Below are 25,592 nucleotides of genomic sequence, written 5' to 3'. Positions count from 1 at the left end.
CAGTATATAAACCCTGGTTCTCCGTCCACTCTCTGTCACATCGTTGTCTCTCTATGCCTGGTAGTAACCTTCTTGCCCACTTAAAAATGTTAGAAGTTTTTTTTCCTGTCTGTGCTGTGAACTTTAACCTTGTTTTTTGCCGTGCCTCACGATCACCACCTTCACTTCCGCTACCTGCCCGCTCTTTCCCATCAGCCGCGCTGCCTCCATCTTCAGTTCCACTCTGCCTGGATCTCAGCCATAATCTTCTCACCACTGCCAGCAGGACCTTCACGTCACCATTTCATCAGCTGGTTCTCAATAAAGCCTGTCTTTGGTAACACAACCAACTGAGTTTGAGTTCTGCTTGTCGGTTCCTCTGTTTAACATAAGAGATCAAGGCGGGGCAAACAAAAGGACAGGAAGTGAAGTGATCTGCAAAACTTCATTATGAGACCATAATGTTAGTGTGTGACACATTATGGTCTCTCTGCTCTCACTGGCTGATCCATTGATCCATTGATTGATGTTGGTGTATGTATCAGATTCCTTCGCTGCTCTTTTAATCTGGTCACACTGATTAACAACATTAGTGGAGTCTTTGCTGACACAGCGGCTTACATGGAAGGATGCTCTTAACTTAAGTTATAAAGAGTTCGGTCTAGACCTGCTCTATTTGAAAAGTGTCCTGAGATAACTTCTGTTATGAATTGGCGCTTTACAAATAAAATTGAATTGAATTAATGATCTCAAATATGTTTTTTTAGTAAAAGAAATTCTTAAATACATTTAAAAACATAAAATTACAATAATTACAATATAATACCCAAAGGTAAATTTCATGGAGCTTTAAGGCGCCTTTGCAAGAAAAAGATGATTTTACATCTTTCATAAGTTGTGAATTTTACATTTGGGAATGATGTGAGGATCTTAACGTACACATGAATTAAGTCACATTTTCTTTTTCGCCAGTCAAACAGTTTTAAGCTCAACTTTCAAAAAATAAATCCGCTTTTTCCCCTCACAGTAACAGCGGCACAATATTCAGGTCCAACGTTGGTCACTGGTTTCCAGCTGCTTTGGGTTTCTCCAGTAAAGAATACGTGTTGTCAGTCGGCTGTGAGGAAAAGAAATCTCATATTATAACGGCTCTTTGATCCAGTAAACCTACAGTACAAATGTATTTACATTTAATACAACAAACCAGAATGTGGAGCTGATGATTAAAGTTACCTTTATTATTTCCACCGAGAAAAGTGCAGCTGATCCAGGATTACGAGAACTCATTAGGTGGAAATGTGTCTGTACACAAAAAAATATTAAATACAATGAATAACCATTTGGTTCAATGTTTAAATGTGAATGTTGATGTCTTTACCGGTCTTCATTTGCACTGGAGGAAGATCAGAGATGGTTGAATACGTTGGATCACTGTGGTTTGATTCATCTATTAAAACATTAACCAACAGCCATCATTAACCAGAACCAACTCAAGGATAAACCTGATTACAGTTTCTGAACTTTAGAAATCTGTGGACATCAACGTGAGATTCATCCAATTTATAAAGTTAGACAAGAAAGAAGGAGGAGAAGAGCCCTGAGTGATCACCGTTTGTAGATTGAAACAATGATCCATCCTCTATATCGTCATAGTCGAACATTTTCACAAGGTCTCGGTTTCAGAAATCTGCTGAGTAATCAGTGATTATCTGCTTTACACTGACAAACGGGCGACCTTTGACACCCATACGATGATGTCTCTGTAATACAACTGTATTTCCCTTCAAACTGACACCTTCAGTCTCAGACATTGTGTTTGGTCCCGGGTCCGGCTGTGTTTAATGGGAAGTTAAGGTAAATGCTGAGACTAGCTCATAGCGCTAGCTGCATAGCGGTGGTCAGCGTAACACTCAGTGCGATTGGCTGCTGTAAACTCAATTCAGGTACACACACACACACACACACTGTACATGAGATCCACATATCATCAGTCAGCCCCTGTAGACCGTCTCATCTCTTATGTTGTTTTTAATTATTTACCTGAATAATCTGACATGCTGAATGAATCTATTGATCCAGGCAAACTTTCCTCACCTGCCAGAAACAAAGCAAAACAGAAGAATACTAAACTTTTGGATTAAGGTTCTGTTGTATCTTCGTGGTTGTTCTATAAGACAGAAAAGTGTCTCTTATTGAGAGAAAGGTGCCCAAACCTTTTTCCTTGGAGTCAAAACTGAAACTTAATGGTGGGTCACAGGCCAAAAGCAGATTGGGCAACCCTGGTATTGAGATTAATATCTATCTGTCCACCCACCTGCATATTCCATCAGTACAGGTGGGGACATTCCTGTACGTATGGAATATAGAGCAAGGTGTTACAATGTAACCTACAGATATGAAATGGTGGAAAATATTTAAAAACTTTAAAATTTTGGTTAAAATAAATCTGGCTCGGAGATATGATGAGTTCTTTGGCTGCTGCCTTTTGCACCTTGAGTTGCACTTTGGGAAAGAGGTTAAAAATTGTGTTTATTGTGTAACAAATTGAAGTTTTCTGGACTCAGATGGACAGAAGAGTTCTTGAGGATTTTGTAAAAAGCTTTAAAGCTGCAGTTTAAACATCCACAATACTCATGAATGCGAGCACAAATAACACAAATAAAAATACTTTAAAAGGAACCCATTTATTCTCACGGTTTATAGATTGAAGCACAGATTCATCCTGAATACAATCATAGACAGCGTCTGTTTCTTCAGTTCCTGCAAAAGAGATTGTGAAGGTCACAGTTTCAGTAATCTGCTGAGTAATCAGTGGTTATCTGCTTTAAAATGACAAACCAGGGGAGGGAGGGTGCCCTGGTAGCTGACCTGGTAGAGCTGGTACCACATGTACCGAGGCTGAGCTGTAGCGACCGTGGGTTTGAGTCTGACCTGTGGCCCCTAGCTGCGTGTCGTCTCCTCTCTCTTCCACTTTCCTTCCTTCAAAAAGCCCCAAAAATAAATATAAAAACCAAAAACAATCAGCCTTTGACACGTCAGTCTATTCACTCAGTTTGTTCACCTTGTCTCTCAAACCTGCATCTCTGTCTACAGCAGATGATGATGTTGATGATGATGAAGAGTAAGAGGAAAAGGACAACGACTTCAATCACCAAACTAAGAGGTGTTCTCTGGTCTTTAGGAGGCGCTGAGAGACAAAGTAAGAATTAATAACACAGAAGATCTCTGATCATTTAGCTGAGAGTGAGCAGAAGAGAGGGATGTACTTACACTGTAATACTGTAGTTCCTGTAGTTCCTTCTGCTGCTGGTGTTGTTGATGTTGTTGATGTTGTTGTTGTTGATGTTGTTGATGTTGATGATGTTGTTGATGTTGTTGACGTTGTTGTTGTTGATGATGTTGTTGATGTTGGTGTCGTTTCACCGTCTGTATGGAGCAGAGAAAATGAATCGTACAGTATGCTGATGTAATTGCATCGTGCTTACATTCTGGGATTTTCTGGTTGCTAATAGTATTACTGTAACCAACATGGCTCCCATAGTAGATGTTAGTGTCACTGGTTAGCACACAGCAGTATGTCCCAATGTTAGCTTTCAGCTGAAAAAAACAAACGCATGTCGGCCTACAGGACAAAATCCAGGTTAGCCATGCTTGATAGTGTGATTGTCACTGCAATAAAAAAAGTAATAATATAAAAGTTTTATCTTTATTTCTCTAGGAATGCTACGTTGTTTTTAAAAAAATGTATTAATGGTTTCAGAAATGGATTCGTCTGTTTAAATGAATCTAAATTGTGTATTAAGCCTTTGTGCCCTCAGATTTTACCATTGTAATACACAATGTCAGCACTGAACAGCACCATTCATTTCCTGTGGTGAGTTGCCTAGCAACAGTGCTCTCTCAGTTTGAACCATCGTGTGCAGAGCGTGTTTTATCTGACTGTAACCACAAGTTTCATTTGAGTTAAACCTGTTCTTCTGCATATCTCTGCATCTTTCTGTTTCAGTAACTGCTTTACATTATTTATTATTGTTGCATTCAGAGTGTTTTTATTGGTAGTTTTAGGGTTAGTTCTGGTCTCTGACTCTCATATTGATCACCTTTTCATCAGTTCAGCTCTGTTTGACTTTCCTTTGTATTTCTGGGTCTCTCTTAATGTTGCTGCAGGAGCTGCTGCTGTTTGTGTTGTAGTAGTATTTGTTGTGAGTGGTGTGCTGTTATCAGTGTGACAAAGAGGATATATATATATATAACTGGGTTCAAGTGCACTTTACCACAGACAGTCACGGGTCAGAAGTGTCAGACATTTAACCACGAGAGTTTCATTCAAAGGTAGAATTCAACTTGCCATCTTGGTAGACCTGCAGATTACAGTCATACTGTATTTACCTTTATTGAGTCTTGTGTTCAGTTGTTTATCTGCATTATCTGTTTAAAGAAGATCAATACCACTCTTATGGAGCTACAGCCAGCTGTCTGTTAGCTTAGCACAAAGACTGGAAACAGGGGGAAACAGCTAGCCTGACTCTGTACAAAGGGAACAAAATATTTCTGTCTTCCTGTCTGTCTTCTTGTGTCTCACCTCTCTCAGATGTCTCATCTTTGTTCACAGTCAGATACGCAGCAGGTTTTCCATCACAGTAATAAAGTCCAGAGTCAGCAGGCTGCAGGTCTGTTATTATCAACGTGTTGTCAGCAGGTGAAACATGAAACCGTCTCTGTTGTTGTATTTCAACAGCGTCTCTGCTCCATGTTGGAACATCTGATCCTCCAACATCAGGAGGACATTTCAGAGTGATGGTGGTCCTCTCTGCAGCATCAAGTCTGGTTGTTCCTGTACACAGCAAACAACACAGGACTCATATTTTATAATGTACCATCATAAACTTATCACACAGATTCAGGATAAAGTCAGAGACCATGTGAAACCGAGGAACTAACATCTGTCACTGCACAGCTGTATTTTAGTTTAAAATATACGTCATCAAATAAGTTCCTGAATTAGGTGTTAGAGAGGTGTGCAGATGAGATCAGAGATAGTTGTATACATATATAATGTATTTGATTTCAGATTTAGTGAAAGAAATAAAATCAGAACTACAGATGTTCACCAAAACTCAACTACAGTACCAGGAAGTAAATATGGAAAATGAATTCCCTTCTGTTCCTGCCAATCTACTGATGGATGAAACTGAAACCTAAAAAACACATTTACATTTGAAATCCACCATTTCATTAATATGTGAAAGTTTAATAAAAATGAAACATTTAGCTCAGAGACATGAAGAGAAAACAGAACAACTTTATTAAAGTCTGATGTTACCTGATGGGATCACCGTCAGCTCCACAGCTGGTTCATTATTACAGAAGTATCTTCCAGTGTCTGAGACAGTAACTCTACCAATGTAAAGTGATTTATCTGTCTGTGAACTGTATCGTTTGCCTGGATCATTGTGTCTTATCTCTCTGTCACCATCAATTGTAAATATGTCAACTTTAGTTCCATCTCTCTCTCTGCTCCACGTCACTTTACCCTCCACAGAGTGAGGACAACGCAGAGAGACAGGGTCCTTCTCCTCAACTATTTTATGGATTATTGCTGCAAAAGAAACAGACATTAAATTAGCATCTGTTCTCACAATGTCAGCATTTCTAATATTGCATTGAACAAACAGTTTACTATCAGAGTCACAATCAACTGTTGAATGCACAGTGTTCATTATGTGACCTTGTTTAATGAATGTGAACCTGTTGTTCCCACATTATAACCAGTTCACACTAAAGATACAGAGGAGGGTTGTTGTCAGTGGAGATTGCAGCCACACTTGTCCACAGAGAGAAAGTGGAACAAAATTGCATCAAAAGAAAATACTTTTCAAACATTTGTTATTGACTCTGTCTGTTCTGGCAAATTCAATGCACGTTACGTACTTGGCACGTTCTTTATTGTCATTTTATGCAACCTCATTTTGGTCTGTTCAAAGGCTCTAACACACCGGGCCAACGTTGGACCGTCGGTGGATTTTACTGGCATGTTAAATTGGTGGCGGAGGCCATCGGTGAGAGAAATCACTCTGATTGGTTGTTCAGAGAGCACGCAGACGATCGACTCATTATCAACTTCATCAGATCGCTCAAATACACAGATATTTTAACAACAAGCAGCTGTTTCACAAAGCGAGAGCAGGGAAACCTACAACCTACACAGGGCTGCCTTTCTTTATATCTCCAGTCCTAGATCTTCCAGGGTTATTTTTTGAATGCTGAATGCAGACTACCGCCACCTGCTGCTGTGTAGAGTTATTACCTCTCGCGCAGGTGCAGGACATACGTGCTAGTTGGCTGTTCACTGTAGTTGACAGTGTGTTTTAGTGTTCTAGTGCGATGCAACAGTCTGCTCTTGTGGCTGCTAATTCTTTAATGACGGTTTGGTGTTTTCAGGAGCTCTAGAAAGTCACACAGACTGTTGTGTACTGTCTGCTGTGTGCTGGCTGTTTTAGTTTCTCAGTGTAGAGCAAAAAACATTGCAAATATTCTCTATATGAAGTGAAATGTAATAATTGTAGGTTATATGTTTGCACGTAGACGAGTGTTCATGTCTGTGTACGTGCACTATCTCACCCTCAGAAACCACGGTGCAATTCTAACACTTCTACAGAACTTTATGGTCATAAAAGCAACATAAAATATGTGAGCAGATGTTTGTTAATGTATTCCCTCTGATCGATCTCATTATTCACATCAGTTAATCTATCGAGACTATTTACAAACACACTTCCTGAAGTAATGTTCACTTTACCTCACAGTAACTCTGGCTGTTTAATTGCTCATGAACATAATTTTATGAAATATGAAAATGTAAAACAGTGTTATTAAAACTGATGACAGTGCTGCACAGACTGAACAGTTTGAAAAGTTCTTACCTGCAGTGACATTGCAGCTCTGAACAAAAGCTAACAGGCAGCAGCAGATATTCCCCCTCATCTTCATACAGACTGAACTGACTGAACAGAGCACACTGTCTGTCTGAGCTGAGAACAGGAACTCAGCTAGGTGTTATCGTGTGTTCCTCTAACAAAAAAACCCACAATGTCAACTCAATAGAATGTATTTGTCTCTTTCTTTCTGTGGTTAACAGCCACTGAGGTTTCCTCTCCTCTGAATAAACAATATGGTTATCGGTCAGTCACAACCAGCACACCAGTTATATATATATATACACTGGAAAAAATAGAAAACATCAAATTTAATCAAATCAAATGCATTTATTAAGCTCCAGAGAGGGGAAATCATGTCGCAGTACAGAAACTGTCTGAGGTACATTTAATACTATTTAAAATAATAATATATAAATAATAATACATTAAGAAGATACAGACGGGTGACAAATTAAAGGAAAAACCAACATAAAGTGTCCTAGTCAGAGATAAAGAAACAAAGATAGCTATAGACACAAAATACAAAATATTTAGGACCTAATGGCATTTTCAAGACTACAACACATCTGAATGACAACAACCACCCACAGCCAAGAAAGACAGAAATCAGTCACTTTTTTCAGCAGTGGCGAAAATGTACATATTCTATGGATCATGCACATGGGCGTGGCAAAATGCCTCAACAGCGCCCCCTAACCTGCAGTCATTGCACCCTGTTTCACAATATATTTATGTATATCTGAAAATTGGTACACAGACGTATTATATACAGATATACAAAATAGCCTCAAAGACCCATGCCCCAAACCCCCTGAAACTGGTTTAATCTTGACTTTAGAAAAAGAAACAAGCTTTGTTTCCCCGTATTTTCCTATAAACAGCTCTTACAGAAGCAGGTTTCAACCTGACAGCGGTACACTGTTCAGGTCCAACGTTGGTCACTGGTTTCCAGGTGCTTTGGGTTTCTCCAGAAAAGAATACGTGTTTTCAGTCGGCTGTGAAGAACCTGTTCATCGAGACATAATCACAGAATTTCTGTCACTATGTAGGTGAAAATTACTCACAACTGCTTATCATTCAATATATATTCAACTTAGCTTTTGTAGATTTACTTTTTTATTTTGCCTCATTTGGAAATACAATCTGTCTGTTTACGTAGCTCATATTATAACTTTGACCCAGTAAACTTACAGTAAATACAGTGGTGGCCAAAGTTATTATGACACTTATTTAAGAGGTTTTAGTTGTTTTTGTTTAATTGGCTATTAAAATACCCGTAATACGAATGAGATCTACAAAGTCATCATTATGCTCTCTAAACCATAGAATAGAGCCATCATAAGAAGATTTAGGTCATTTTCCTTACAAAAAACAAGCTAGGCCTATTTCACTGTCAATGTCACACAATCATGTTCCTTCACAGAAGAAGCCAAGTTAGTTGTGTAATCATTGTCAGGTGTGATCATGGTTAAATTGATGGTGATGCAAGATACAGCTGTGTGATTCTTTTGAATGTACAAGGCCTATCCTGCTCATTAAGTGATTGGTAACATTAGGGTTTGATCACTGAGGCCACACCACCAATTGGTATAAATTCAAAGCCTCTAGAAGTAGTCTTGAAGCACATCTTGCTCTTTGAACGTGGCTAAGGTGAAGAAGGAGCTAACAAGTGAGCAATGGGTTCGAAATAAGGCCCTTTTTTGATGCTGGCTGGAGTTACTGCTGCATAGCCAAGGACTTGAAATGCAGTCAAAGCACTATAAAGTACACTTTAGACCACCATGATGGTAGAAAAAGGAAACTTTCAGACAAGTGAAGCATCTCAAAATTCTCAGTCCGAAGAAAGACCTCATGAGAACTGCGTGACGAGATCAACACAACAGTGACTAATGGTGCAACAGTGTCTTCAAGAACTGTGCGTCGGAAACTGGGAGAAGAAGGACTTGTTGGCAGAATAGCAGCAAAGAAACATTACTGAAAGAGAAAAATAGAATGAAACGCCTGAAATTTGCAAAAGAACACAAAAATGGACAAAGGAAGATTGGTATAAAGTGTTGTGGACTGATGAGTCCAAGTTTGAACAGTTTGGCAACAAGCATATTTCAGTTAGAGTGTACGAGGGAGGGGGGAGATGGGGTAATATTATGGTGTAGGGTGTCATTTCAGCCTCAGGAACAGGTGACTTAGTAAAAAGTGATGGCATCACGGATAAGAAAGTATACCACAACATTCTGGTGAGTCATGGAGTACCATCTGGGGTCGTCTTATTGGGCCTGGATTTATTTTCCAAGAGGACAATGACCCTAAACATTCTTCTAACTATTGCCGGATCTACCTGCGACAGAACGAATCTGCTGGAACATTGAAAACGATGCACCGGCCCCCTCAAAGTCAGGACCTCAACCCCATCGTGCAAATTTGGGGCGAGTTGGAAAATAAACTGGACAGACCTATTGTACATTCAAAGGAAAGCCTTTGGCTTGAGTTGCAGAAGGCATGGGATAATGTTAGTGTTTAAGTTATTGAGTAAATATATTGACATTATGCCAGAAAGATGTGCTGCTGTAATTGCAAATATTACAGTTAAAAGTGGATAAAACAGTAGGACAACCATCTGCATGTTTAATGAACATTATGAAATTAAATCATGTTTTGGAGGCAAAAAAAGGCCAATATTTTCAGATCTGTCAGGTGTTCTAATAATTTTGGCCACCACTGTATGTAAAATCTGCAGCTGATGATTAAAGTTACCTTTATTATTTCCTCCAAGAAAAGTGCCGCCGATCAAGGAATATGGAGAGTCATTAGGTAGAAATGTCTCTGTTAAAAGAAATTAAATATAATGAATAACCAGAAATATAACCTCAGAATATTTGTTTCAATGTTAAAATGTGTGATTGTGAATGTTGATTACCAGTCTTCTCTCCCACTGGTGGAAGATCAGTGATGGTGGAATATGTGGGTTCGTTTGTTGAACCACCTATTAAAACATTTACCAACAAGCTTTATTAACGATATTCTACAGGTAAGGATACCAAATTACAACGTTTTACAATTTCAATAAAACAAGAAGAAACATTTTTATTAGGGATGCTCGATATTGGCTTTTCTGCCGATATCTGATATTCTGATATTGTCCAAATTTCCGATACCGATATCACCCGATACCGATATATGCAGGCTTTTTACACCAAAACTGTTAGGTAACAACATAACATATCTCCTATTGTGGAATTAACACATTATGCCTCATTTTATTGTGATGCCCCACTGGTAGGGTGGCCATTTCCTTCACATCAAAAAGGAGGACACTTTGCATACACGGGGACACGCAAGCAGATATTTGTTTGGTATGATCCGGTTTTAAATTTTAATGTTTTTCCACCAGATTACATAAAGGTGCATACACATACCACATAGCTAATAATAAATATACAAGATACAGCTCATGACAACTTGGCCTTCAAATTCAGATTACATAGGTCTAATAAACATCATACAGAAACTGTTCTTAATGTTTTTATCTGGATAGATAAAGGGGAAAAAAATACAGCACCTTCTGTTTCAGATGAGTATGAGCATTTTCAGAATTTCAGTCCAACAACTGACGTTAGCTCACCTTACGTTCTCTGTCACTGAGAGCTTGATTGACAGCCTGGTGGTAACCTAGCAACTGCGGTGAGTCAACACATGGCTCATTTATATATTAAAATTAGCCATGTGTTGATAGGTCACAACACAAAAATGTAACCAATGAAATTACTTATTTTGACTCATATTTTTAGCCAATAAGTATTAAACTAACGAGGTAATGTGTCAAAAGGCGCCTGCAGCCGGACCGATGGCCACCCTACCCACTGGATGCATACATAAATGCAACATGGCTTTCCAAATGTAAACACTGTCTGTGCAAAATAAGAGAACAACTTCAACTTTCATTGTATTAATACTGAAAAGAGCGCTAACGCTAAGCACTAGCTTTGCTTAATGTGTTTAATTGTATTATTCACCTGAAGGAGTGCTAATGTAAATTCTAAGCCAATTGTTAGTTTGGTTAAGGAACAGCTCATAGCAGGGTCAAATATTTAAGGTGCATTGAACTTATTTTGTGTTAATATTAAAATCATTCAGCTTTAAATTGTTTGCTTGTTAGCCACGTTAGCAACCAACCAGCATAGTGTAGTTGTTGTTGTTATACGTCATCTAGCGCGCACCGGTAAACGTCCCATGCTGCGTTCATGCAGGCTCGGAAATGCTGAAGCCTACAGAACAAACATCGGTTATAAAAACCCGATACCGATAATTCCCAATATTAAATTTTTAGTGAATATCGGCCGAAAATATCGGACATCCCTAATTTTTATACAGCAGGTTCCTTGGATGATGCCAGTGTTACTGATAATAGGCCACGCCCATTCATCCCTTAAAAACATTTTGCCCCCTTTTTTTTGGGGAAAGAGATATATGCTTCTTTTTGCACATATTTCATCCAATCTTTCGCACAACAGCAGGGTAGCATATGTAGATGAAGCCAAACAAGATCCTTTTGTCTTGACAGTTTGTGTTTGGGGATCACTTACGAAGGCAGGGACCGATGCACTAAACAGGCCATAATTATTCAATGTTAAATTGGATTGCAACTAAATTCATGAATAATGTACATAAAGCCATGCTGCACGTGTGTAACATTTCATACAATTCTCCTGACAATAGCTCCACAATAATACTAAGTTACAGAGCACAGGACACAGGTCAGTGCTGCATACAGGTCAGAGGTCAGTACACTTTATTTGATTCAAAAATTTGTAAAAAGAATATTGTTATATAGGTCAGTGCTGTAGATACAGGTCAGGGGTCTGTACTCTGTCTGTACTCTGTACTATTATATTTATTAATAAAAATAGTAACAATAAGTATATTAGTAATATTGACTGTATTTCATAAGTTTTAGTCCAATAATTTGATAATAATTGTCTTTCAGAGACAGTTAATAAAGTTTTGGCCAAGTCCATTTGACAATAATAATAAGTTACAGAGGACAGTGCTGTAGATACGTGGCATAGGTCATGTAATATTAACTTTATTCGTAAGTTTCAATGAAGTCCAATAATTTGATAGTAATTATGTTATTGCTGCAAGCAACACAGGAAATGCAAATATTCTAGTTAAGAACTGATCTGATCTGCTGTGCACCTGTCTGTCTGTCTGTCTCTCGCTCTCTCTTGCCTCTCTCGCCTCTCTCTCTCTCTCTCTCTCTCTCTCTCTCACCCCAACTGGTAGAAGACACCACCCACCTAGACCGGAGGATCGTCCTAGGTTTCTGCCTTTTAACAGGCAGTTTTCCTTGCCCTGTCGCCTAGTGCTTGCTCATGGTGGTACTGTTGGGTCTCTGTAATTAATGTTAAAGAGTTCGGTCTAGACCTGCTCTATTTGAAAAGTGTCCTGAGATAACTTCTGTTATGAATTGGCGCTATACAAATAAAATTGAATTGAATTTAATTGAATCTTATGAAAGATACCTGGAAGATCTATCATGTAGTATGTAGCTGTTGGTCCAGACAAGCTTTCCACACCTGCCAAAAGAAATTTAAAAAAAGAACATTAAACTCTTTGTTTAATGTTCTGTTTTATCTCTTTGGTTGTTTTGTAAGACAGAAAAGTTGCATATTTGTATATAAAGTTCTAGTGATTGAGACTTTCTCTCCAGCAGCTACAGGTGGCAACACTCCCCAGGTAGGTGAATTCAGTTCAAGTGAATTAAATTACAGAACGTTATTATACGTTCTATTCTGTAAATACCCTTATTTTTAAAAAAAAAAAAAGGATTTTTTTATGTCACAAAACTCACAAATGCACAAAGCACAAATAAAACAGTGTAGACTTTAATTTATATTGTTCATTATAGAAATGGTATTATTCTATTATCTATTTTAAAAAGTAACTCTTATTGTTTCTCACCGTTTGTAGACTGAAACACTGATCCGTCCTGTATATCCTCGTAGACAGGGAAACTTTCTTCAGTTCCTGCAAAAGAAGATTGTGAAGGTCACAGTTTCAGTAGTCTGCTGAGTAATCAGTGATTATCTGCTTTAAAATGACAAACAGGCGACCTTTGACACCCCATACAATGATGTCTCATTGGGCTCTAGTGTAGCGTGATGTTGTCTATGAAACGCAACAATGCAGCAATTGCTTGTCATCAGTAAATTCAGTTCAGTTTAATTCTGCCCCACAAATATAAAATATGAATGAACAGTTAAAAACAAAATGAAGAAAGCACAGAGAACTAATGTGACTAACTAGCTAAAGTGTTAGCACAGCAGTTCACTGTGGGTACGTCATCAATCTTTCTCTGTCTGTGTGACCAGATATTAAGGCTTACAGTTTAAATGTAGTTATTAATTAGAGAAGGGAAAGAGAGATGCAGCAACGGGCCGAACTTGACCCACGGAAATCTACCTGTAATCGCTCTGTAGGGTATATACAGTCAACATATAGCTTACAGGTTTTTATTTACCTTGTCTCTTAAACCTGCATCTCCGCGTACAGTAGACGATGATGATGATGATGACAAGGAGGAAGAAGGAAACAGCTATTCCTAACACCAAACCAAGTTGGGTGTCAGGTGGTTGCTGGTTTTCAGGAGCCGCTGGAAGACAAAGTAAGAATGAATAACGTCACGTTATACACAGTACAGTGCTCAGTTTGTCACAGGTTCAGTTCCGTATCTACAGGTTCGAATTGCATTATTATTTGTTCCAACTGCTGATGTACGTCATTTTAAACATTTAACATGTAAATGTGGATCGGAGGTGGCAGGCCCACCTCATTCACAGGAGGTCAAGTAGCTTTTGCTGACCCTAAATTATGTTTCTGTTTTGTCGCAGTGGTTCAGACTTGTGCTTTAGACGCTGTAGAATGATCCCAAACACTGACAGTCCCCCGAGCTCTGAGCACAGATAGCTGCTGCTGATCAGGGTTGTGGTTACAGCAGCACTGATGTCAAATAATCCTTCAGCTATTACTATTTCTATCACACATTTACAACAGCAGGTGGCGCAGTTCAACTGTGAAGGTCAACTGTTTACTGTTTCTGGAGGCCAAACGCTGTGAAGTCACTGTCCTGTGCAGGAGAGGGGAGGAGGCAGCAGAGGTGAAGGGTGTACTTACACTGTGTTGTAGTCAGTGTTGAAGTTGAAGGAGTTTGTTTTGTTGTTGTTGTTGTTGAAGTTGTAGGAGTTTGTTTTGTTGTTGTTGTTGTTGAAGTTGTAGGAATTTGTTTTGTTGTTGTTGTTGTTGTTGTTGTTGGTGTTGAAGTTGTAGGAGTTTGTTTTGTTGTTGTTGTTGTTGCTGCTGTTATTGTTGTTGTAGAAGTTTGTTTCGTTGTTGTTGTTGTTGTTGCTGTTGTTGCTGTTGTTGCTGTTGTTGCTGTATTAGTTGTATTTTCTGTGTGGAAAATAGAGAATACATAGTTCATGTGTAAATATAATTGCATCATAATGACATTCAGTAGTTTCTGTCTTTCAGGGTTAGAATTTATGGCTTTGTTGTATTTTGTTGTAAATTCTGTCTTACGTATAAATTAAATTTTAACTGATGAAAATTCAAATGTAAGAAATCTGTAATTATATTCTGACTCGAAAAAATGAAGATAACAAGATATCAACAGTCTGAATCCTCCTCAGATCCTCCGGTATGGAGGGTCTCTCTCCAGTCAGGATGATAGGGTACCTCAGGGCGATCATCACTCCCCGTCGCCATGGAGACCCGTGCAAACAAAAAATTAAAAGTGCTCAAAAACGCCCAAAAAGTATTTAGGCGACGTGAACAAAGTAGTAAGAAAGTAAGAAAAGAGTTAAAAATAGCAAAACACACACTAAAAACACAGTGAAAACACACATGTTCAGTAGGATGGAAGCTCGGACATTGAACAGGCAAAGATAGACTCAGACGAAGATGTCTACTGACCAGGTAACGTCTGAGTGAATGCCGTAAAGCAATTTGTGATTCTAGCCAGATTTGGCGGGGCGCCACCTTTCAGACTTGCACTGCTTTGCTATCAGGATGATTCGCTATACTACGAGTTCGTTTACCATCAAAATGACTTCGAAGCTGTTATATTAAGGTAAAAATCTTGCATAGTGTGCCTTTAAAAATTGATTTGTCTATTTAAGTGAACCATTAACCTATGACCTTTGTGCCCTGCAGCAAATGTGTATATCTTTAATATAAAGTCCAGTCAATGTGAAAAGGGAACAGCACCATTCATTTCCTGTGGTGAGTTGCCTAGCAACAGTGCTCTCTCAGTTTGAACCATCGTGTGCAGAGCGTGTTATATCTGACTGTAACCACAAGTTTCATTTGAGTTAAACCTGTTCTTCTGCATATCTCTGCATCTTTCTGTTTCAGTAACTGCTTTACATTGTTTATTATTGTTGCATTCAGAGTGTTTTTATTGGTAGTTTTAGGGTTAGTTCTGGTCTCTGACTCTCATATTGATCACCTTTTCATCAGTTCCGGTCTGTTTGACTTTCCTTTGTATTTCTGGGTCTCTCTTAATGTTGCTGCAGGAGCTGCTGCTGTTTGTGTTGTAGTAGTATTTGTTGTGAGTGGTGTGCTGTTATCAGTGTGACAAAGAGGATATATATATATAACTGAGTTCAAGTGCACTTTACCACAGACAGTCACGAGTCAGAAGTGTCAGACATTTAACCACGAGAGTTTCATTCAAAGGTAGAATTCAACTTGCCATCTTGGTAGACCTGCAGATTACAGTCATACTGTATTTACCTTTATTGAGTCTTGTGTTCAGTTGTTTATCTGCATTATCTGTTTAAAGAAGATCAATACCACTCTTATGGAGCTACAGCCAGCTGTCTGTTAGCTTAGCACAAAGACTGGAAACAGGGGGAAACAGCTAGCCTGACTCTGTACAAAGGGAACAAAATATTTCTGTCTTCCTGTCTGTCTTCTTGTGTCTCACCTCCCTCAGATGTCTCACCTTTGTTCACAGTTGATACATAATTTTTTTTTTAAAAATAAAAAATTCAAAAAGAGCAAGGTGGTGGTTTTTTTTTTTTAAATTTTTTTTGGGGAGGAGAAAAAAGAAACCGTCTTTTTTTTTGTATTTCACCACCGTCTCTGCTCCATGTTGGAACATCTGATCCTCCAACATCAGGAGGACATTTCAGAGTGATGGTGGTCCTCTCTGCAGCATCAAGTCTGGTTGTTCCTGTACACAGCAAACAACACAGGACTCATATTTTATAATGTACCATCATAAACTTATCACACAGATTCAGGGTAAAGTCAGAGACCATGTGAAACCGAGGAACTAACATCTGTCACCATACAGCTGTATTTTAGTTTAAAATATACGTCATAAAATAAGTTCCTGAATTAGGTGTTAGAGAGATGTGCAATATATAATGTGTTTGATTTCAGATTTAGTGAAAGAAATAAAATCAGAACTGCAGACGTTCACCAAAACTCAACTACAGTACCAGGAAGTAAATATGGAAAATGAATTCCCTTCTGTTCCTGCCAATCTACTGATGGATGAAACTGAAACCTAAAAAACACATTTACATTTGAAATCCACCATTTCATTAATATGTGAAAGTTTAATAAAAATGAAACATTTAGCTCAGAGACATGAAGAGAAAACAGAACAACTTTATTAAAGTCTGATGTTACCTGATGGGATCACCGTCAGCTCCACAGCTGGTTCATTATTACAGAAGTATCTTCCAGTGTCTGAGATGTTAACTCTACCAATGTAAAGTGATTTATCTGCCTGTGAACTGTATCGTTTGCCTGGATCATTAAGTGTCTTATCTCTCTGTCACCATCAGCTGTAAGTATGTCAACTTTAGTTCCATCTCTCTCTCTGCTCCACGTCACTTTACCCTCCACAGAGTGAGGACAACTCAGTCTGACAGGGTTCTTCTCCTCAACTATTTTATGGATTATTGCTGCAAAAGAAACAGACATTAAATTAGCAGCTGTTCTCACAATGTCAGCATTTCTAATATTGAACAGAAAAAGTTTATTATCAGAGTCACAATCAACTGTTGAATGCACAGTGTTCATTATGTGACCTTGTTTAATGAATGTGAACCTGTTGTTCCCACATTATAACCAGTTCACACTAAAGATACAGAGGAGGGCTGTTGTCAGTCAAAATTCAAAGTTCAACCAACTTTAAGCGGAGCTCTAAAATACCTTTCAAAATAAAATACCAACCATTGTATTTCTGCATGCATTTATATTTTCCAGTATATTTAGGTTCCTGTAATAAATAATATGCTGATAGTAAAGCACTGTGAGAGTCTGACAGCTCACTGTGGTCAATGGGTGTGTTCTAGTGTTACTTTCTGGCCAAGACACAGTGCAGTGAGGCCGCGCAACAGTCGGCTTTTGTTGCTGCTTGTTCTTTACAGACCATTGCTCCAGGATAAATATTCTCTGTATGAAGTGAAATGTATTAATAGTAGGTTATATGTTTGCACGTAGGCGAGCACATTTATTTCCGTGTACGTGCACTATCTCACCCTCAGAAGCCACGGTTCAAACACTTCTACAGAACTTTATGGTCATAAAAGCAACATAAAATATGTGAGCAGATGTTTGTTAATGTATTCCCTCTGATCGAGCTCATTACTCACATCAGTTAATCTATTGAGACTAATTACAAACACACTTCCTGGAGTAATGTTCACTTTACCTCACAGTAACTCTGTTTCATCCTTTCTATGAAAATATAAAACAACATTATTAAAACTGATGACAGTGCTGCACAGACTGAACAGTTTGAAAAGTTCTTACCTGCAGTGACATTGCAGCTCAGAACAAAAGCTAACAGGCAGCAGCAGATATTCCCCCTCATCTTCATACAGACTGAACTGACTGAACAGAGCACACTGTCTGTCTGAGCTGGGAACAGGAACTCAGCTAGGTGTTTAATGTGAGTTCCTCTAAAAACCCACATGGTCAACTTATTAGAATGTATTTGTCTCTTTCTTTCTGTGGTTAACAGCCACTGATGTTTCCTCTCGTCATATTTCAACCAGCACATGAAAGTCAAATTTACCTATATATATATATATATATATGGAAAAAAGACAAAAAACAACAAGAAACATCAAATTAAATAAAATCCAATTTATTTATAAAGATCCCCCAGAGGGGAAATCAATGTGAACACCAAACTTCACATGTTTGATAAGAGAGCCTGAACACATCTACGCGCCCATATTCAGTATTCAGTCGTAGGCATAGTGCCACCTTCTGGAAACAGGAAGTATGCCTTGAATGGAAGTCACCGTCTGATTTACATTGACACGGTGTGGAGTACGCGTGATAGGCTGGCACATGACATGGCGACGAACTGCAAGGGTTCATCGCTGCTTGCAGCCTGGGAATGAGAATCAGCTACCTGGTTGTATTCTTGCTTCTGAATCCCATTAGGAGCTCAGGAACCCAAAGAACCTGATTATCTGTCTCATTACTGTCAGGATACAGGGACAATTTCAGCAAATATGACAAAAACCAACTGCAGCTTTAATGCATCCATAAATAAATATGCTAAAAAGCTAAATATTACAAGTAAGCTCCCCCCACCCAGTATTTTCCTATAAACAGCTCTTACAGAAGCAGGTTTCAACCCGACAGCGGCTCAGCATTCAGGTCCAACGTTGGTCACTGGTTTCCAGGTGCTTTGCGTTTCTCCAGTAAAAAATACGTGTTGTCAGTCGTCTTTGAAGAACCTGTTCATCGAGACATAATGTGGGTGAAAATGACTCCCAACTGCTTCTCATTCAATATTTTAATGATAAAGATGTTTATGTAACTCATATTATAACGGCTCTTTGACCCAGTAAACTTACAGTTCATATGTATTTACATTTAATACCACAAAGGCCAAAATCTGCAGCTGATGATTAAAGTTACCTTTATTATTTCCATCAAGAAAAGTGCCACCGATCAAGGAATATGGGGACTCATTAGGTAGAAATGTCTCTGTAAAAAGAAATTAAATATAATGAATAACCAGAAATATAACCTTAGAATATTTGTTTCAGTGTTAAAATGTGTGATTGTAAATGCTGATTACCAGTCTTCTTTCCCACTGGTGGAAGATCAGAGATGGTGGAATATGTGGGATCATTGTGGTTTGAACCGTCTATGAAAACATGAACCAACAAACATCATTAACCAGAACCAACCTACAGAAACGTTTTAGGCATCATTCATACATCTACAGCCGGGCCCCACTGATACTGTCAGCTCCACTTTATAATGTTATTCAGTAATTTGGTGAAACTGGATCAGATTTTATGGAGACTTCCTCCAGCTGATCAACTTCAACTCATTGTGATTTACAGAGTTTCCTGATGGACAGATTGACAAGTAGCCAACCGCTAACTGCTGTTAGCTCGGACGCCAGGAGCCAAACCCGGCGAGAAAAGCACCTCGGTACTGTATTTCCTGTCAGACTGGCACCTTCGGTCCCAAAGATTGTCTTCGGTCCTGGGTCCACTGGAGGTCGAAACTGGTGCTAGCTACATAGCATAGGGGGCGCTATGAGCTACTGTAAACATCAATCAATATCCACAATTCATGTGTCAGTGTTGGTCAGGCATCCTAAATGTTGAGTCAGCTCCTGTAGACCACCTCACAGTTTACCAAGCATTGATGAACATCTGTTGTTTTTAATTATCTACCTGGATAATCTATCATGCAGTTTGAAGTTTTTGGTTCAGGCAAGATTTCCACAGCTGCCAAAAAAAAGCAAAAAAGAAGAATATTAAACTCTTTGTTCAAGGTTTCATTGAAGAAAAGTTTCATATTTGTAAATTAAGTCTCTCTTGGATTGAGATCTCTCCACCCAGATACAGGTGGGGACATAGAAGAGAGTCTCTCAGAGAACAACAGTTATAATGTAACCTAAACCTAAAACGTATTAAACGTATAAATCTGTCTCGGAGATATGACGACTTTGGCTGCTGCCTTTTGCACCTCGAGTTGTACTTTGGGAAACAGGTTAAAAATGATGTTTATTATGTAACGGATTCACTCTTCCTGGACTCAGATGGATAGAACAGTTCTTGAAAATTGTGTAGAAAACCTTTAAAGCTGTTGCCAAACATGATACAGTCAGAGCAGGAGTGTCCCCATACTCATGAATGCCAGCACAAATAACACAGAGTCCAATTTTATTTCACATCAGTCTCAATCAAAATAGAAAGAGGAAGTTTGTCTAAAAGAAGGAACTCTTTTTTCCCCACCGTTTGCAGAATGAAACATTGATCCATCCTGTATCTCATCATAGACGTGGTCACTTTTTTCAGTTCCTGTGAAAAACACTGTGAAGCTCACAGTATGAGTAATCTGTTGAGTGATGACATGTTGTACATATACAGTATGAAGTACAATACGCAACAACTTCCTATCCGTAAAGTCAATCTGCCTCTAATGAACAGCGGTGTGCAAGCTGTCAGGTACAGTAAAGAGAAAACAGAAATAAGAAAGGAGAACTAATGTGACCCAATAGCAGGCTGTTAGCTGTTAGCTGCTAATTTAATGTTTGGTTAATTCATGCCTGTATTAGATATTGCCAGCAGAGATATGACTAACTCAAGCCAAGGGTGTCTAACCTTACTCATTCTGCCTTTATCTAAATTAGAGTAAATGTAATCTTTAAATTCTCTATATATGTTGTATTCACCTTTTCTTTTAAACCTGCATCTCCAAGTGCAGTAGATGATGGTGAGGAGGAGGAGGAGGACGAAGAAGGGAACAGCTATTCCTAACACCAAACCAAAAGGGGGTTGCAGGTTTTCAGGAGCCGCTTGAGGACAAAGATACATATTAGTCTGATAAACAGAACAAATAAAAGCTCAGTTTGTAGATTCTGTATCTGCAGGTCAAACATCCACAGTCCTACCTGTGTTCAGCCCTGGTGTCAATGTTGTAGTGCTTGAAGTTGGTGGTGTCTTACTACCTTTATTTTGAAACAGTGGAGATATATATATATATATATAATAATTATTCCTTTAAATAACTGCTTATTCTGCCCATATTTCTGTCTTCCTGTCTGTCTTCTTGTGTCTCACCTCTCTCAGATGTCTCATCTTTGTTCACAGTCAGATACGCAGCAGGTTTTCCATCACAGTAATAAAGTCCAGAGTCAGCAGGCTGCAGGTCTGTTATTATCAACGTGTTGTTCACAGTTGAAACATGAAACCGTCTCTGTTGTTGTATTTCAACAGCGTCTCTGCTCCATGTTGGAACATCTGATCCTCCAACATCAGGAGGACATTTCAGAGTGATGGTGGTCCTCTCTGCAGCATCAAGTCTGGTTGTTCCTGTACACAGCAAACAACACAGGATTCATATTTTATAATGTACCATCATAAACTTATCACACAGATTCAGGGTAAAGTCAGAGACCATGTGAAGAGTTTTGTTCCAAAAACAGAAACTGACACCTTTCAGGATGTCATGAATAAGTTCCTGATTTAGGTTTTAGAGCAGAGGAAGTTCAGCTTTTCCTATATGAGACCTGTGCAGATGAGATCAGAGATAGTTTGGCAGTTTTATTGATAAATAATATATTTGATTTCATATTTAGTGAAACATGTTAAACTCTAAAAGCACCAGGAAGTGAATGTGAGAAATAAAATACCTTCTGTGGCTGCTGAAATTAAAACATTTTGATAAATTATGATGTTTTTATTGCAGAATAGTTCAATTAAAGGTAAACCCCCACATTTAGACTTTATTATATTATTCATAACTATTAAGTATTTATGTTATCAGAGTTTAATAAAAATGAAACATTGAGCTCAGAGACATGAAGAGAAAACAGAACAACTTTATTAAAGTCTGATGTTACCTGATGGGATCACCGTCAGCTCCACAGCTGGTTCATTATTACAGAAGTATCTTCCAGTGTCTGAGACAGTAACTCTACCAATGTAAAGTGATTTATCTGCCTGTGAACTGTATCGTTTACCTGGATCATTGTGTCTTATCTCTCTGTCACCATCAATTGTAAATAAGTCAACTTTAGTTCCATCTCTCTCTCTGCTCCACGTCACATTACCCTCCACAGAGTGAGGACAACTCAGAGAGACAGAGTTCTTCTCCTGGACTATTTCATGGATTATTGCTGCAAAAGAAACATAAACACAATGTCAGTAGTTTACTATCACAGTGTTCATTATGTGACCTAGTAAAATGAGTCTGAACCTGTTGTTCCCACATTATAACCAGTTCACACTAAAGATACAGAGGAGGGTTGTTGTCAGTGAAGATTGCAACACAAAAGTGGAGAAAATTGCTACAAAACTCAAGTTTAACCGACTTTAACATTAAGCACTAAATACGGCAACTTTACAAATATAAAACAACATTGTTAAAACTGATGTTACAGTTCTTACCTGCAGTGACATTGCAGCTCAGAACAAAAGCTAACAGGCAGCAGCAGACATTGCCCCCCCTCATCTTCAGACAGACTGAACTGACTGAACAGAGCACACTGTCTGTCTGAGCTGGGAACAGGAACTCAGCTAGGTGTTATCGTGTGTTCCTCTGAACCCACATTGTTTACTCAGATGAACCTCATTCTTTCTGTGGAAATGGCCACTGATGTTTCCTCACGTCACAATATAGTCAGCTAACTGATATACATTAATCACTAGTTGGTTACTACACAAGGACAGACTGAAAGAAAATGAGAAACTGCCATCTGACCTTTATGCCCTCAAAATAATTCACCAGTTAAAAAAAAGTGCCTCTTCAGCAGCAGCTGTTCTCACACTTTGTCTCTTTCTGTGGTTAATGATGTTTCCTTTGATTTTAACATGCAAAGTGATTCTACTTTAGTTGCAACCACAACAACAAAGTTGTTACCAACCCACTGGCTGTATGGAAAAAGACACCTATTATCAGCTTATATGAGTTATAAATGAAGACGTCACTGATCCCAGTCAGAGGGAGCAGTTGGCATTTGTTAACATTGGCTATTATTTTGGTGTTCCTGGTTATATGATAGAAAGTTATGAGAAACACTAACACAGTGAGTTTGTGACGAGACGTTTATTCCAAGCAGTGCAATAAGTTGATGCCTTTATTCGTGGTGCAAAATTTTAAATAAATTACGCTGTGAAATGTCTGAAAAAAGCCCTTAACCTTAACCTTAACCTCAGTTCACACCCTACCCCTAACCCCAACCAGGACCTCAGAAATGTTTATCCCATAAAAGGTCACGCTCATCGGTATGGCGGTCCTCTCTGTTGGGTTACCTACTCGTCATCAGATGGCTGATTGGTGACACACTGTGGTGCATTGTGGGCAGGGGAGTGTGGTTGTTGGTGGTGTTTGAGCCTTCTTTCTCTCCTTGCAGTATGTTCACTTTGTCTCTGCCTGTTGGGATGTTGGTATCGCATCAATATAAATGATTCAGAATCCTCTGTTTAGGTACAATCTACCTAAAAAGGCCATGAGACTGAGAACATGACACATGAAACACAGGGCGGAGATCAACTGACTATAAATAAGTGCAGCAAACCATAACAAGGGAAGGATGGGGGACGCCACTGAGGTCATTGGTTTTTAGTGAAGGTGGAGTAGGTTTGAAGGGTGACATCATGCAAAGGAACAACAAGCTAATTCTAATAATTCTCAACAGAAAATGTCTGAACTTCCCTGTGAATGTATTATCTTAATAACAGAAAAATACTGAACTCAGATTTACATCAAAATGCAAAAAAACTGAAAGTCACACTTAGGATTAATGAACAAACTCTCAAAGGAATTAAATAAAGGACAGAAAGTGTTGCGCTCAGAGGAATAACTACCCTAACACCCTCAACCAGGTGGCGGTTTTGTTCAGCAAGATCATATTAGGCTATAAATGAACTACACCACGGTCGCAATGTAACCGCCGTAATCTTCCAAGTTGTAATTAAACCTTGTAATTGAAATTAGAAAGTTAGAATAGTGTTGAGTGCTGTGAAGGCGGAGTAGTAAGTAGATAAGTCTCCGTGTTTTAATGTCACTGACAACCTCTGTAGTCTTATTAAGACACTAAAGGCAAATACCGGTTTTAGGACATTACCACAGGTGGGGTAACTCTCATAAGCTTGTGTTAACCACAGACTGATCCAACTAAGCCGGACTCTCTTTGGGTTTTAGGACTCAGCTACAGCTCTTCATGCTACAATGTGGACACGTCTCAATATCAACTACCAATGATTTATTTATGTTTCACTTCTTTTAATCCCTGCTGTATCTGTAGAGTCACTACTGTTTTGTTTTTACGAGAATGAGGAAATCAGAGCACAAATGAGCTGACTATATTTAGAAATGGTGAATCAACGTGTAAAAAGGGAAGGACATCAGTGAGCTCATTAATTCCAACAAATTCCCTAGAATATACAAAGTCTGCAAACCTGTCAGAAAAAAGTCTGCATCAAAGTGGACAAAGTGATGTGATCTTGAGTTTCGGAGAAGACCTAAAGCTGCTGTAATCAATATGTTTGTATTAACAATGTCTCCTAATGAGAAAGTCGTAGAGAATCAGGACCCGATTCTGAAGATCCCCTCAGCTCGTGTTGTTTCCCCACCTTTCTGCTCACTGCTGTGACTTTTTGGGGGCACTCACAGTCTCCAGCAGCCGGCAGCTGTTCAGCAAATGAGCAGGGGTGTTCAGTTCAGGTCCAAATTAATCTTTAACAACAAATCTTCAAGCTGAATTACACAGAATCACCACTATCACAGAGCCAATCAGTCGTTAGTCGTCACTAATGAGTGAGTGCATCAGAGAATATTAGCTTATAAAAAGCACATTAAGATGACATCAGCCTGCATCTGATGTGTGGAGTCGCCCCCTGGTGCCGGGGGGCTTTAATACAATACAGTCATTTATAGGTTTATACTTTACACAAACAAACGACGGTCACACTGCTTGCTTCTTTTTAAAAGCTGTGTATGTAGCTGTCAGACAACCATTAATTAATAGTGACACAAAGCAATCAAAGGTCAAAGTAACCAGTCAATCTACGAGCCAGATCAGCCTCAGGAGTCTGGATGGAGTCTGGATGAAGTGAGCTGACGGTAGCGACAATAGCTCTCCAATAACACAGTTACAGAGGTCAGAGGTCAGTGCTGTATACAGGTCAGAGGTCTATACTGTTTATTTGATTTGAATAAAAGTAACAATAAAGACATTGTTAGTATTAACTTATTTCATACGTTTTTAGTTAAGTACAATAATTTGACGCTAATTGTTATCTTCATCTATCTTTATATTTCTGTAGATTGATACATAATTCAAATGATATATATTAGTGTTATTAGTTAGTGTCATTAATGTTTTTTTATTTATTACTTTATAATATGTATAAAACACAAACAGGATTTGGATGTTGTCCATAAATGTTTATTTCAATAAAGACAAACACATTTATATGACACATTGGCAGAAGAACACATTCTGACACAAAGCTGCTGAACATAAATAAAAATATAAACTCTGATAATTTAAATGTATTTTTAACTTTAAATACAGAATACAGAGAAAACAATACAGTTGCCATTTTAAACCATGTTTGTTTAGTCCAACCAACAAACATCCAGACTGTTACAAATACATTCAAATTATTAAAA

At 38.5% G+C, this 25,592-nt stretch overlaps 3 protein-coding genes across 11 annotated transcripts in view; all 3 read right to left on the bottom strand.

Moving 5' to 3' along the window:
• The window catches only part of LOC127358042 (uncharacterized), a 41,351-nt gene extending 18,891 nt beyond the window's left edge, over positions 1-22,460 (bottom strand). The window contains exons 1-2 of one of the 2 annotated variants that reach the window (XM_051390914.1): positions 22,364-22,460; positions 16,614-16,891 (exon numbers count right to left, since the gene is read on the bottom strand). The gene's annotated coding sequence lies outside the window, so the exon portion shown is untranslated. Of the gene's footprint in view, positions 1-16,613; positions 16,892-17,744; positions 17,873-22,363 lie in introns of those variants that run through there. The other variant, XM_051390913.1, reaches the window with a different exon arrangement.
• Positions 720-6,996, bottom strand: LOC127358038 (uncharacterized). Its single transcript, XM_051390905.1, has 11 exons — positions 6,903-6,996; positions 5,303-5,578; positions 4,562-4,813; positions 3,250-3,405; positions 3,041-3,166; positions 2,848-2,958; positions 2,674-2,739; positions 2,020-2,073; positions 1,358-1,426; positions 1,213-1,281; positions 720-1,096 (listed from the first exon to the last, which is right to left on the bottom strand). The coding sequence occupies exons 1-10, from the start codon at positions 6,967-6,969 to the stop codon at positions 1,253-1,255; spliced, it is 1,206 nt and encodes a 401-aa protein (XP_051246865.1). The 5' UTR covers positions 6,970-6,996; the 3' UTR covers positions 720-1,096; positions 1,213-1,252.
• LOC127358002 (hemicentin-1) overlaps positions 7,225-25,592 on the bottom strand; it is a 32,404-nt gene continuing 14,036 nt past the window's right edge. For 3 of the 8 annotated variants that reach the window (XM_051390767.1, XM_051390768.1, XM_051390769.1), the window contains exons 5-12: positions 21,035-21,286; positions 14,088-14,363; positions 13,435-13,566; positions 12,876-12,941; positions 12,437-12,490; positions 9,832-9,897; positions 9,669-9,737; positions 7,225-7,923 (exon numbers count right to left, since the gene is read on the bottom strand). In XM_051390767.1, the coding sequence (XP_051246727.1) occupies positions 7,856-7,923; positions 9,669-9,737; positions 9,832-9,897; positions 12,437-12,490; positions 12,876-12,941; positions 13,435-13,566; positions 14,088-14,363; positions 21,035-21,286 (983 nt within the window). In that variant the 3' untranslated portion in view covers positions 7,225-7,855. Of the gene's footprint in view, positions 7,924-9,668; positions 9,738-9,831; positions 9,898-12,436; positions 12,491-12,875; positions 12,942-13,434; positions 13,567-14,087; positions 14,364-18,065; positions 18,686-18,869; positions 18,939-19,032; positions 19,102-19,642; positions 19,697-20,206; positions 20,285-20,646; positions 20,770-20,865; positions 20,923-21,034; positions 21,287-25,592 lie in introns of those variants that run through there. The other 5 variants (XM_051390770.1, XR_007882334.1, XM_051390772.1 and 2 more) reach the window with 5 other exon arrangements.

Source organism: Dicentrarchus labrax, unplaced genomic scaffold, assembly GCF_905237075.1.
Source record: "Dicentrarchus labrax unplaced genomic scaffold, dlabrax2021, whole genome shotgun sequence".
In the NCBI taxonomy this organism is placed as follows: domain Eukaryota; kingdom Metazoa; phylum Chordata; class Actinopteri; family Moronidae; genus Dicentrarchus; species Dicentrarchus labrax.
This window is presented reverse-complemented; position numbering and strand designations above follow the sequence as displayed.